The sequence below is a fragment of the Nycticebus coucang genome, chromosome 9 (genome assembly GCF_027406575.1).
Source record: "Nycticebus coucang isolate mNycCou1 chromosome 9, mNycCou1.pri, whole genome shotgun sequence".
NCBI classification, from domain to species: domain Eukaryota; kingdom Metazoa; phylum Chordata; class Mammalia; order Primates; family Lorisidae; genus Nycticebus; species Nycticebus coucang.
The window spans coordinates 6168899-6183199 of record NC_069788.1 but is presented as its reverse complement, the minus strand read 5'-3'; the positions used below and the strand labels follow the sequence as shown (position 1 = coordinate 6183199).

The following is a 14301-nucleotide window of genomic DNA, read 5'->3' as shown; positions in this document are numbered from 1 at the left end:
AAACTTGAGAATATAAAAAATAAAAACCCTGAAGATGTCTATCTACTACTCAAATCCATGTCACTAAAAATTACGGGGTTTTTTTTGTTTTTTTTTTTTTTTCATTTTATAAAGCTTTAACCACAGGCTCATAGCTCTGAGATAAATTCTACGTGAAAGAACACAAAAAATGTTTAATATCTTTTTTTTTTTTTTTTTTTGCAGTTTTTGGCCAGGGCTAGGTTTGAACCCGCCACCTCCAGCATATGGGGCCAGCACCCTACACCTTTGAGCTACAGGCGCCGCCCAATATCTTAATAAATAATGCAGTAGAAGGGAAAGCTGGTTGTTACCCAACACCTGTTTCTTCCCTCCTTCCACTTTATCAGGTGTCCCATACTAAGTTTCCGCCAGTGGGATATCTGGCACAATGTTGCACAGCAATATCAAAGAACTTTCCTCATTCGAAAATGACATGCCCTTTACATGTTCTTTGATCTTGCATCCTGCAGCTTTAAATGAGAATACTGATATCTTGAGGGATGAGGTCAAATCCAGGAGGACCAGAAAAATAAGAGTTTCAATTGTCAACCCTTAGGGCACCAAACCAGGCCTGGATTGCCTAACTAAGCTTTATGTCAGCAAGAAGTTTTTGGTGGTTTTTTTTGTTTTGTTTTTTTGAGGCAGAGTCTCACTATATTGCCCTCAATAGAGTGCCAGGCGTCACAGCTCACAGCAACCTCAAACTCCTGGGTTTAAGCGATTCTCTTGCCTCAGCGTCCCAAGTAGCTGTACTATAGGCGCCCGCCACAATGCCCAGCTATTTTTTCGTTGCAGTTGCCATTGTTGTTTAGCTGGCCTGGGTCGGGTTTGAACCTACCACCCTCGGTGTATGAGGCTGATGCCATAACCACTTGCTATGGGTATCAAGCCAGCAAGAAGTACTTTTGACCTGCTAACCCTCTGTAATTTTGGGAAAATATATTGCCAAAAAACAACTTTATAACTGCTTTTTAGGTACTTTTTGGTATTAATGCACAGTAAATACTCCTTGAATAGTATTAAAAGGAAAAAACATTACAACTATGAAAAATGAAAGATGGCACCTCAAACTTTGACATTTGAGTTGTGATTATCAGTGATAGCAGCTTGGCAGGTGTGCTCTGAAACCTTTCTCCTCATAAAATTTCAAAAACAAAAATGAGGTCATGTTATATGCATTATGATTCTACTTATTCACTTAATAGTAAGTAGTATATCATAAACATTTCTCAAAGGCAACAGAGTATGTTCTAACTAGTTTTCTTAAAAAGCATCCTATCCTCCTATCACTAATGGATGCTAAAGTTATTCCAGTTTTTGCTACCACAAACCCTATAAATACATGCATTCACATGAGTGCATGCCTGCGCGCACACACACACACGGATATTATGTATACACATACACATCTGTCCTTTTATTTCTTAAACAAAAAGTCCTCAAAGTAGTACTACTGGATTAGAAGATCACATCCTGTTAATTGCAACAGACATTAACATATTCCATTTGTAAAGGTGGTAGAAAACAATACAAACTCATCACCATTAAATGAGTTTATACATTGACCACTGGTGGATTCCACACAAAAGAAGAAAAGGGTAGGCATTCTAGTCATCATGAAGAAGCCAGTCCACCAACCAAAAGACAGGAAACCAACATTATTTCACAAAGAAATCCCTTTCATTATACTAACAGGAATTTTAAGTACTATGAGTTTCCTACTGATACACTTAGTAAAGAAAAAAGGAAGGCCAGGTGTGGTAGTATTCTGGCACTTTAGGGGGCTGAGGCAGGAGGAATGCTTGAGTTCAAGACCAGCCTGAGCAACAGTGAGACCTAATCTCTATAAAAAATAGAAAAATCAGCTGGGTGTGCTGAAATGCACCTGTAGCCCCAGCTGCTCAGGAGTCTGAGGCAGGAGGATCACTTAAGCCCAGGAGTTTGAGGTTGCAATGAGCCACTGCACTCAACCCAGGAAACAAAGTGAGACTCTGTCTCAAAAAGAAAATAATTAATTAATTAATTAATTTTAAAAAAGGTAAGAAAAGAAAGAAAAGGACTACTTCAGTATTCTGAAGAGTTATAAAACAAAAAAGTGAATTCTAGAAAAGGTGACTGATAAAACAGGCTTAAGGAACTCAAATGAAAAAAGGAAGGAGAGCAAAGCTGGGTCAGAACACCAATTATTTTTTTCATTGTTTACATCACTGCTTAGATCAGTGGTTCTCAACCTTCCTAATGCCACAGTCCTTTAATGCAGTTCCTATGGGTCGTGACCCACAGGTTGAGAAACACTGGCTTACATGATGACTGGACCTGAAAAGAAGTTTCAAATAAGTTTCTTCAATTTCAGACTCTGAGGTTGAGTCTTTCAAGCTAAATGGACAAATGGACACTTGTGATTCCCTTGATTCCGTGACACTCTCTGGAGTAAGCACATCTCTCTCTAACTAGGCTATGACCAACTGAAATCTACTAGATTAAAGAGGTACTTAGGAGTAGGATGGCACAGAAACGCAGGCAAAGGTAGTAGGGAAAATCTATTTCTCCTAATGGAGAGATTAAGAACTCTTATTCACACCAGTATCAGGTGACTTCATTATAAAGAGTAACAAATGAATGCAAAATAACAATAAAAAACATAGAAACCCGCCCATTTACCCCCACCCCGCTTAAAAGAGTGTGTAATCATACACAACAACAGAGCTAAATAAACTGCTTTAGGCTTATAATACAATTTATTAGATTTCATGACTACATAAATGGCAGTTCTGAAAAAGCCACACTACAGAGCAGAAAATGTAGAGTTAAAAACTTTTAAGATGGGGCTCAGCGCCTGTAGCTCAGTGAATAGGACACCGGCCACATACACAGAGGCTAGCAGGTTTGAGCCCAGCCCAGGCCTGCTGAATAACGACAAATGCAACAAAAAAATAGCTGGGCATTGTGGCAGGCACCTGTAGTCCCAGATACTCGGGAGGCTGAGGCAAGAGAATACCTTAAGCCCAAGAGCTTGAGGTTGCTGTGAGCTGTGACACCACAGCACTCTACCCAGGGTGACATAGTCAAATTCTGTCTCAAAAAAAAGAAAGAAAAGAAAAGAAAACAACTTTAAATAGTAAATATGGTAAATACATAACACAAGAAGATTGTCAAGAATTATCTATATTAATTTTACTTAATTATCCTGTTGATAATATTAACGTTTTTAATTACAAAAAGGGGCCCTGAGATGGTCATTATACTTATGAAGCGGACATTAAACATCAGAGTGATTAATATTTACCTTTGAAACTGTGGGTACTTTATTCTCTTTTGGGACATTTAAGTGTTTTCTTTTCTCTTCTGACCTGTAAGTTTTTATTTCTTCTTCTCCCTTTGCAGTTCTCCATTCTTCTTGTCTACTGAAAGAGAATAGTTATACACGTTAATCTAGAATTATACATCTGATTTCTCAACCAAGGGACTGTTAGGTATCAGAGAAAGAATGCTAGTTTTGAACTTGAAAAGATGAAAGATGTGACATAATTTCACAGGTTTTAGGTACAGGCATCTGACATACATGATTGGAATATTGGAAAGAGAGATTATGCCTACTTCAACATGATAGTAATGTTTCTGCTATGGTTTTTGGGAAATCAAGTATGAGATTCTGGGAATATAGTTATTCCTAGGGTAACACCTCCCAAGAGATAGAAATTGAATTTAAAAAAAAAAAACAAACAAACAAAAAAAAAAGATGAATATAGTGTGTATGCTCTGGTAATCTTGTGTGCCATGTAGGTAGCTGGAATCTTTACCAAAAAATGAGGCACAAGAGAGCTTTGACCTTGAACTGAGGAAACCCCAGAAGCCCTGAATTACACAGCTTCTGCTGAGAGGCAGGTTAGGCTTCACTTACTGAAAAGACTCCAATATCAAGAAGAAACAAACAGCAAAAAAGTACAGCAACATTGATTTTTCACTTAAATTTCATGGAACCTAAAGTCACAAGGACAATTTTGTTTTTACTTTAATTTTGTACACTTTAAAGTGTTAAACTGTTAAGTTTATCTGAACTTTAATCTTTGAATTTTAATAACTTCCTAGAGATTTCATGAGAGGGGAATAAATTAAAAGTTTAAGCAAACATATATGGTTCTTTATTACTAACGTATATTAATGTTGTCTTTTTACTTAACTGCAGAAATCTTTACTAATTCTGAACGGGAAATAAAATGAGTAATTTTAAATCTTTCGAAAAAGACTGGACAATCCACCTTGCTCAAGGAACAGTAAGTCCAGCCCCCGCCTGTTTGGGAGCACTATTTCAGAGAGGGAAGTTAGAGATTCTTGAAGCTGGGGCATCACCAGGGAGGCTTCTATCCAGAAGGAGAGTTAAAGGACAGAAATTTAGCACGTAACCTGGTGGATCTGAGCTGCACCAAGAGAGAAGGTTGAAGAACGCACATCAACCCCACTGAGGTGAGCTGCTACCCCAAGGATACAAACAAAAGGTACAAAATCCATCACCAAGAGGATGGGAGTACCCTCCCCCATGAGAACGGCTCGGAGTGCCCCACAAACAAACGGGCAGAGTTCAAAGGTCCTCCCACTACACTCCACGGGAAAGACCCTCTAAAAACTGTACCTACAATCCCCTAATAGGGTGCCACAACATTCTCCTGCCAGGCATAAAACTATGTAAAACTGTATATATCCTCTACCTGCCACTCTAAGCTCCCAGGACTCCACTCCACTCTCACTCTGAGGTCTGGAAGTCTGTCCACCAGGAGTCCAGATTCTTGGGTGATTTCTCGAGGGGTGTGGACAGTGCCTAAACTACAGCTGGTCAGTGCTGACTCTGGGGCACGGGAGTCAGGAGAGGACGGTCTGAGGGGGAACCACACCAGAGCGGTGGTGCCCCAAGGCGCAGAGAAGCAGCCCTCTTTTAGCAACAATAGGGCTCACTCCCGGATATTCTGAAGCCACAACCCCCGTCTCCCTGGGCAAGCAGAGGAGGCCGGACATCTACTCAGGTGGCAACCAACACAGAACAGATCTGGGACAGAAACGCAGGTCCCGTGAGTAAAGGGTTTGCCTGATGCAGTACTGGACTGGGTGGAGCACAGGGACTAGAAACACTTACAGACCCGGGAAGTTCCCAGGGCGGGGCTGACCCAGAAGACCGCTTTACTAAGCCTAAGACGCACCCAGCCCTCAGGGGATCATCAGCCTACAGACAAAGTTAGACAGGAGGCTAGAACTGACAGGTAACCGAATACAAACCTACAGGAGCAAAGACAGAGCCTGAGACGCAGGCTCTGGGAACTCAAAACAGCTTCACTTCTGCATGGGAATTTAGCAGGGACAGAAACAAATTCCCGCAAAGTTGTTCTGTTCTGTTCTATCAGTAACATCAATCAGGGGCGGGGCTAGAACTGAGTGAACAGCCCCCTAGCCTCAATCAAGTGCCCGAGGTTGTCAGGCCTCACCTCCCCATGCTAGAAAGAGGCAGAACGCAGGGGCCTGCCTGAGCAGAAAGAGACTTCCTTGTGATTCAGGCAGGTGCAAACTCCTGGAGTATCTATTCACTACAGGCAACTGGGTCAAAGACCTGCGGGAATATCAGTGACAGAGGTGCAAGGTGGGGAAGGAGGCATCAACCTTCCCAGACTGATCTATTTGCTGGGTGGCTCCTCCTAATTCCACGCAGCACTGGAGCAAGCCATATCAGAGTAGTCACCAGACCCTTGTGATCCAGTTGCCAGAGATCTTTTAAACTCTCCCACCTGAGACAATTGATTTGGTGCTTTTGAACTAAGCCAATCGCCCGAGGACTATTCAGGTGGTGCCCTGGGTGTGTGGTTGTTAGAAGGTACGATTTTCCTTTTCCATTAGTTGCCTGTTGGGGCAGGGTGAGTTAATTGCTAGTATTTCTCCACAGCTGAGACTTCAACCCAGAGGAACTGTTTCACTAGGGTGGAACAGAAACCACCTGAAACCAAGACAGAGCCACTTAGCCCCACCACACAAAACAGGGCCCCAGTTTCTCAAGCCATAGCACTGTATGGGTCCTCGACAAAGCTCAAGGGGAAAAATCAAATGGTGTAAAACAATCATGGGGCAGAATCAGCGGAAAAACTCTAGTAAAATGAATAACCAAGATAGATCAACCCCCCCCAAGGAATGATATGGCAGATGTAACTGAAGATCCCATTCATAAACAGCTGGCCAAAATGTCAGAAATCGAATTCAGAATTTGGATTGCAAACAAGATTAAAAATATGGAGGAAAATTTGGAATTAGAAATTCGAGGAGCAATTCAAAAGTCGGAATTAAAATTTGAGGAGAAATCCAAAAGTTGTCTCAAGAATTTAACGAATTTAAAGGCAAAACCACCAGGGATTTTGACGCACTAAAGCAAGAATTCGCAGCCCTCAAAGATCTGAAAAATACAGTAGAATTCCTCAGTAACAGAGTGGAGCAAGCAGAAGAAAGGATTTCTGACATTGAAGGCAAAGCCTTTGAATGCTCCAAAACACTCAAATACAAAGAAAAATAAAGAGCAAAAACGGACATTCCTTTAGAGAGCTCTGGGATAATTCGAAGGCTAATATCCACCTCATTGGAATCCCTGAAAGTGATGAAGTAGCCTCGCAAGGCAAAGAGGCCCTTCTTCATGAAATTATGAAAGAGAGCTTTCCAGACATGCTAAGAGATTCTGAAATTCAGACAGCAGACACTTTCAGAACCCCAGCACAACTCAATCCCAATAAGACATCCCCCAGGCATACCATAATTAACTTGACTAAAGTTAATATGAAGGAGAAAATTATGACAGCAGCCAGACATAAGAAATCCATTACCTACAAAGGGAAGAATATTAGAATGACTGCAGATATCTCTGCTGAAACTTTTCAAGCTAGAAGAGGGTGGTCATCGACTTTTACTCTCCTAAACCAAAATAACTTTCAACCCCGGATGCTGTATCCAGTTAAACTGAGTTTCATTTATGATGGAGAAATTAAATACTTTAATGACATTTATATGTTGAAAAAATTTGGCATAACCAAACCAGCTCCTCAGGATATTCTTAGACCTATCTTCCATAATGACTAGCCCAATCCTCTACTTCAAAAGTAAACTCACTCAGAAACTTTTGATCAAACTCCAACTTCCAAAATGACGAAAGGATTAAAAATGTCCACTGGACTTTTGAAAAACTCAATACCCAAAATTTCACCAGATTTATCAATATTCTCCATTAATGTGAACGGCTTAAACTGTCCTCTAAAGAGTAACAGGTTAGATGACTGGATACAAAAACTCAAGCCAGATATTTGCTGCATACAAGAGTCACACCTTACCTTAAAAGACAAATACAGACTCAGGGTCATCCATATTTCAGGCAAATGGTAATCAGAAGAAAGCAGGTGTTGCAATTCTATTCGCAGATACAATAGGCTTTAAACCAACAAAAGTATGGAAGGATAAGAACGGTCACTTCATATTTGTTAAGGGTAATACTCAATATGATGACATTTCATTTATTAATATCTATGCACCCAACCAGAATGCACCTCAATTTATAACAGAAACTCTAACAGACATGAGCAACTTCATTTCCTCCAGCTCCATAATAGTTGGAGATTTCAACACTCCTTTGGCAGTGTTGGATGGATCCTCCAATAAGAAGCTGACCAGAGAAATTTTAGATTTAAACCTAACCATGCAACATTTGGATTCAGCAGACATCTACAGAACATTTCATCCCAACAAAACTGAATACACATACTTCTCATCAGCCCGTGGAACATACTCGAAAATCGATTACATCTTAGGTCACAAGTCTAACCTCAGTAAATTTAAAGGAATAGAAATTTTTCCTTGCATCTTCTTGGATCACCATGGAATAAAAGTTGAGCTGAGTAACAACAGGAATCTGCATACTCATACAAAAACATGGAAGTTAAATAACCTTATGCTGAATGATAGCTGGGTCACAGATGAGATTAAGAAGGAAATTGCCAATTTTTTGGAACAAAACGACAATGAAGACACAAATTATCAGAACCTCTGGGATTCCGCAAAGGCAGTCCTAAGAGGGAAATTTATAGACTGCAAGCCTTCCTCAAGAGAACGGAAAGAGAGGAAGTTAACAACTTAATGGGACATCTCAAGCAACTGGAAAGGAAGAACACTCCAACCCCAAACCCAGAAGAAGAAAAGAAATAACCAAAATTAGAGCAGAATTAAATGAAATTGAAAACAAAAGAATTATACAACAGATCAATAAATCAAAAAGTTGGTTTTTTGAAAAGGTTAATAAAATATATAAACCTTTCGCTAACCTAACCCAGAAAAAAAAAAGAGTAAAATCTCTAATCTCATCAATCAGAAATGACAAAGACGAAATAACAACAGACTCCTCAGAAATTCAAAAAATCCTTAATGAATATACAAGCAACTTTATTCTCAGAAATATGAAAATCTGAAGGAAATTGACCAATACTTGGAAGCACATCACCTTCCAAGACTTAGCCAGAATCAAGTGGAAATGTTGAACAGGCCCATATCAAGTTCGGAAATAGCATCAACCATACAAAACTTCCCGAAAAAGAAAAGCCCAGGACCAGATGGTTTCACGTCAGAATTCTACCAAACCTTTAAAGTGGAATTAGTACCTATATTACTCAACCTGTTCCAAGGGTAGAAAAAGAAGGAAGGCTACCCAACACGTTCTATGAAGCAAACATCACCCTGATCCCCAATCCAGGAAAAGACCCAACAAGAAAAGAAAATTATAGACCGATATCACTAATGAATATAGATGCAAAAATATTCAACAAGAACCTAACAAACAGAATCCAGCAACACATCAAACAAATTACATATCATGACCAAGTCAGTTTTATCCCAGGGTCTCAAGGCTGGTTCAATATACGTAAATCTATAAATGTAATTCAGCACATAAACAAATTAAAAAGCAAAGCACATATACTAAAAATTGGAACGATACAGAGAAGATTAGCATGGCCCCTGCGCAAGGATGACACGCAAATTCGTGAAGCGTTCCATACTTTTTAAAAAAAAAAAAAAAAAAGCAAAGACCATATGATTCTCTCAAGTCTGAGAGAGAACTTTCCTTGGTTCATCTTCAGAACATGAAAGTGCAAGGTAAAGCACCAAGTGCTGATAGAGAAGCCACAGAAAATGATCCAGGGCTTGGTGCCTATACCTCAAGCAGCTAAGGCTCCAGCCACATACACCAGAGCTGGGTTCAAATCCAGCCCGGGCCTGCCAAACAACAATGACGGCTGCAACCAAAAAACAGCCGGGCGTTGTGGCGGGCGACTGTAGTCCCAGCTACTTGGGGCGGAGGCGGGAGAATCACTTAAGCCCAGGAGTTTGAGGTTGCTGTGAACTGTGATGCCGTGGCACTCTACCCAGGGCGACAGCTTGAGGCTCTGTCTCAAAAAAAAAAAAAAAAAAAAGGAAAGAAAGAAAGTGATCCAGAAGGCCCAGCTAAGATCAATGAAGAGAACTGCTACACTTGAAACACCAGATTTTCAACGTACAGGAGGAAGATCTTACATTGGAAATAGCTACAGAGGAGAAATCAGTGCCTGGCTTCAAGACTTCAAAGTTTCAAAGGTCAGGCTAATTCTTATTGGGGTCTTAAACCAGCTGGTGACTTGAAGATGAAGTCAGTGTTCATTTATCATTCCACAAATCCTAGGCACTTCAGAATTATGCTAAGTCTACTCTACCTGTGCTCTATTAATGGGACAACAAAGCCTGGGTGACAGCATAGTTTATCGGTTCACAGCGTGTTTACTACATATTTTAAGCCCATTGTTGAGACACAATATCCGCTGTGCAGTCCAAGGAGTAATTCTGACTTTTGAGTCTTATTTTTTAAGACATATATTTTGTAAGGCTATAACTGCCACAGATAGTGATTCCTCTGATAGATCTGGACAAAGTGAACTGAAAACCTTCTGGAAAGGATTCACCATTCTCAGCACCATTAAGAACACTTGTGATTCATGTTAAAATATCAACATTTACAGGAATTTGGATGATGTTCATTTCAACCTTCATAGATGACTTTGACTTCCTCAGTGGAGGAAGTCACTGCAGATGTGGTAGAAACAGTAAGAGAGCTGGAATTAGAAGTGAAGCCTGAAGATGTGACTGAATTGTGGCCACCCCACGATACAACTTGAATGGAGGAGGAGATGCTTCTTAATGGATGAGCAAAGAGGTGGTTTCTTGGGATGGTACCTACTCCCAGTGAAGATGCCATGAATACTGTTGACATGATAACAAAGTTCATAAACAGTACTTAGTTGACAAAACAGTAGCAGGGTTTGAGGCGGCTGACTCTTAATTTTGAAAGAAGTTCTACACTGGCCAAAATGCTGTCAAACACCATCATAGCTACTGAGAATTCTTTTGCTAAAAGAAGACTCAATCGGTATGGCACATTTCAATGTCATATTTTAAGAAATTGCAACTACCAACCCAACCTTCAACAAGCAATGCCCTCATCGGTCAACAGCCATTAACACTAAGGCAAAACCCTCCATGAGCAAGATCACAACTTGTTTAAGGATCAGATAATCACAAACATATTTTTAGCAACTAAGTATTTTTTAATTAAAATATGTACATGTTTTTGTAGTGATAATGCTATTACACACTCAACAGAGTTCAAAATAGCATAGACATAACTTTATACGCATTGGGAAACCAAGAAATTCACGTGAGTCCCTGGAGTGCTGTATTTACTTTATTGCTATATTTACTGTGCTCATCTGGAACCGAATCCGCACTATGTTCAAGGTATGTTCGTATTTAATTCTATGCACATTATCACAGGATTTCTGTATCCATCAGTCCAGTTAAGATACAGAACACTTCCATCACCACAAAGATCTCTTCTTAGCATGCTTTTGTATAAAAATAACCATTCTCTCCTTCTCTTCAGCCCTCCTCCCCCAAATCTCAGCAATCACTAATCTGTTCTCTGTATACTTCTGTCATTTCAAGAACATTCCATAAAAGGAATCATACAGAATATAACCTCTGAGGTATTTTTCCCCATTCAGCATAATTCCCTCAAGATTCACTTTGGTTGTTCTATCAGCGTGTTGTTTTTTATTGCATCATAGTGTTCCAGGATACGGATACACTACAGGTTTTTTTATACTCAGTGAAGTGCATCTGGATATTTTTCTGGCTTTTAGCTATTACAAACAAAGCTGCTATACATTTGTGAACAGGTTTTTATATTAACACAAGTTTTCAATTCTTTAAAGTTAATCCTCAGTAGTAAACTGTTGGATCATATGGCATTCACATGTTTAGGCTTTCAGAAAGTACAAAATTCTTTTCTAAAGTGGCTCTACAGGTTGCATTCCCATCGACAATGCAGAAGCAATTCAGCTTTCTCCATATCCTCCCCAGACTTGGTGCTGTCATTTTTATCTTTTATTCTAGCCATTCTGATAGGTAAATAGTGATATTTCACTGTGGTTTTAATCTCCATTTCTCTAGTAACTACGGAGTGGAAGGTGTTTTCACGTGCTTCTCTGCTATTCGTAGATCCTCTTGAGTGAGTGCTGCTCATGTCTCTTTCCCATTTTCTGACTGGCATTCTTTTTATGTTTACGGTATTACCTTTCTGTTGGATGTATGATTGAATTGAATTTTAATTATAGTACTAGGCTGACTGACTTCAAAGACTTTTAGAGGCAAACTTTGAACTACTCTTAGGGAAAATTCCACAAGATTCCTAAAGGAAGAGTAGTTAATGTTGGGGACAAAGCACTAAGAAGAACAAAGTCAGAATACCCTTTAAGGTGATGGTCACAGCCTCTCTTGACCACAGACATAATGACAAAGATAAACAGGTTTTCTTTATTGCAAACGAAGAACATTTGAAGAGAAACATGTTTCCTTCCATATGAAGGAACCTTAACCACCAACTAGCAACTAGCAACTACACCTTCTTCCTCACTCCTCTCCAGGGAGGACTGAACTAACATATCAACTCACATGCTCTAGAAGGGAAAGTCAGCTCAGCATGGCTTTACCCCATGCTGTTATGTGAAATGTACACATTCTGTTCTGCATTTTAAAAAGTCAAACCAGAGTGCCATATGGAGAGAAAAATTCGTGGCTTGTTGCTACCCGTGGAGGTAGCATTTCCATGCAGGAGGCACATTCCCATGCAGATGAAAGCCACAGTCTTCACAACTGTATCAGTAATACAAAGTATGACTTTCCGTGTCTTATTCCCCATGTGCTATTTTTCCATTAGTTTAGAACTGGTCTTGAAAACATGGGAGTTATTTATTGGACTCTCTTCAAACTTTAGAATATATACATTATGAGAACAAATTATTTTTATTTTTTTATAGTTGGTAAGAAAATATTTTTGATATATTTAAGTGACACCTTATTGACACACACATATATATAAGCTAATTATACATTAGGAAAGGTTTGTAAGAAAGGATTCTTTTCTTCTTTTTTTTTTTTTTTTTTTTTGGTTGATTTTTATTGTAGGGGAATAAGTGTGCTATAGTTCCTTTTAAAATGATTTTCTTAAGTAAAGATATGCTTTCATGACAGTAGAAAATAAATCGATTCAGTTACCTACCAAAGAAATAAAATATTGATGTTACCTCCTAAGTTAAACTACTGTCCAAAAAGACGAAGGAACGATGTAAAAAAGTTAGGATTTTCCATCTTTCAAATGATCAGGCAGAAAATACAACCCATCAGCTACAGAATTAGTAATAGCAAACTCCTATGCTTTTCCATACTAGGTACTGTACATAATTTACACACCATAATTCCACATTTAACCAATAAATGAGTTCCATTTAATCATTATACACTATTAGGTCGTGCCTACTATTCTTTTTAATGGTTTTAGGCAAGTAATTACAGATACAACAATATAAATGCTTATTTCCTAGATGTGACAACTGCTAAAAAGAGTTTTCAGAACTACATTAGACACTAATGATAGACCTACAGAGGCTAATTTTAAAGTGCCTATCAGGGCATAATAAATCCTGCAGAAGCCTCAGCCTCTGCAATATCATCATAGGTGAATAGCTTTATAAATCATAAACATTAATATTGGACAATCTAAGAAAAAACTCTTCAGGTGGCATCCAGTTCTTTTTTTTAATTTATTTATTATTAAATCATAGCTGTGTACATTAATGCAATCCTGGGGCACCATACACTGGTTAACACAGCCTTCCTGGCACTTTCTTAGTTACTGTGTTAAAACAATTTATATTCTACATTTAGTAAGTTTTCACATGTACCCTTGTAAGATGCACCGTAGGTGTGGTCCCACCAATCACCCTCCCTCCACTCATCCTCCCCACTCCCCTCCCCTCCCTTTCCCATTTCCCCATATTTTTAGGTTATAATTGGGTTATAGCTTTCATATGAAAGTTATAAATTAGTTTCATAGTAGGGCTGAGTACGCTGGATACTTTTTCTTCCATTCTTGAGACTTTATTAAGAAGAATATGTTCCAGCTCCATCCATGTAAACATGAAAGAGGTAAAGTCTCCATCTTTCTTTAAGGCTGCATAATATTCCATGGTGTACATGTACCACAATTTATTAATCCATTCGTGGATCAATGGGCACTTGGGCTTCTTCCATGACTTAGCAATTATGAATTGGGCTGCAATAAACATTCTGGTACAAGTATCTTTGTTATAATGTGATTTTTGGTCTTCTGGGTATATACCTAGTAGAGGAATTGTAGGATCGAATGGCAGATCTATTTTTAGATCTCTAAATGTTCTCCAAACATCTTTCCTTTGAGCCACAGGCACTGCCCTCTCCAAACATCTTTCCAAAAGGAATGTATTAATTTGCATTCCCACCACCAGTGTAGAAGTGTTCCCTTTTCTCCACATCCACGCCAACATCTCCCGTCTTGGGACTTTGTGGTATGGGCTAATCTTACTGGAGTTAGATCATATCTCAAAGTAGTTTTGATTTGCATTTCTTTGATGACTAAGGATGATGAGCATTTTTTTCATATGTCTGTAGGCCGTGCACCTGTCTTCTTCAGAGAAGTTTCTCTTCAAGTCCCTTGCCCAGCCTGCGATGGGATCACTTGTTCTTTTCTTGCTAATACTTTTGAGTTCTCTGTGGATTCTGGTTATTAAACCTTTGTTGGAGACATAACCTGCAAATATCTTCTTCCACTCTGAGGGCTGTCTGCTTGCTTTACTTAACTATTTTCTTGGC

At 39.2% G+C, this 14301-nt stretch overlaps 1 protein-coding gene and 1 pseudogene across 2 annotated transcripts in view; one reads left to right on the top strand and one right to left on the bottom strand.

Annotated features, from left to right (window-relative positions):
* Nucleotides 1-14301, bottom strand: part of PHIP (pleckstrin homology domain interacting protein) — a 150420-nt gene that overhangs the window by 47665 nt on the left and 88454 nt on the right. Inside the window, exon 20 of one of the 2 annotated variants that reach the window (XM_053601655.1) lies at nucleotides 3308-3422. In XM_053601655.1, coding sequence (XP_053457630.1) covers nucleotides 3308-3422 — 115 coding nt within the window. Of the gene's footprint in view, nucleotides 1-3307; nucleotides 3426-14301 lie in introns of both variants that reach the window. The other variant, XM_053601654.1, reaches the window with a different exon arrangement.
* LOC128595052 (uncharacterized) lies at nucleotides 8990-9087 on the top strand (annotated as a pseudogene).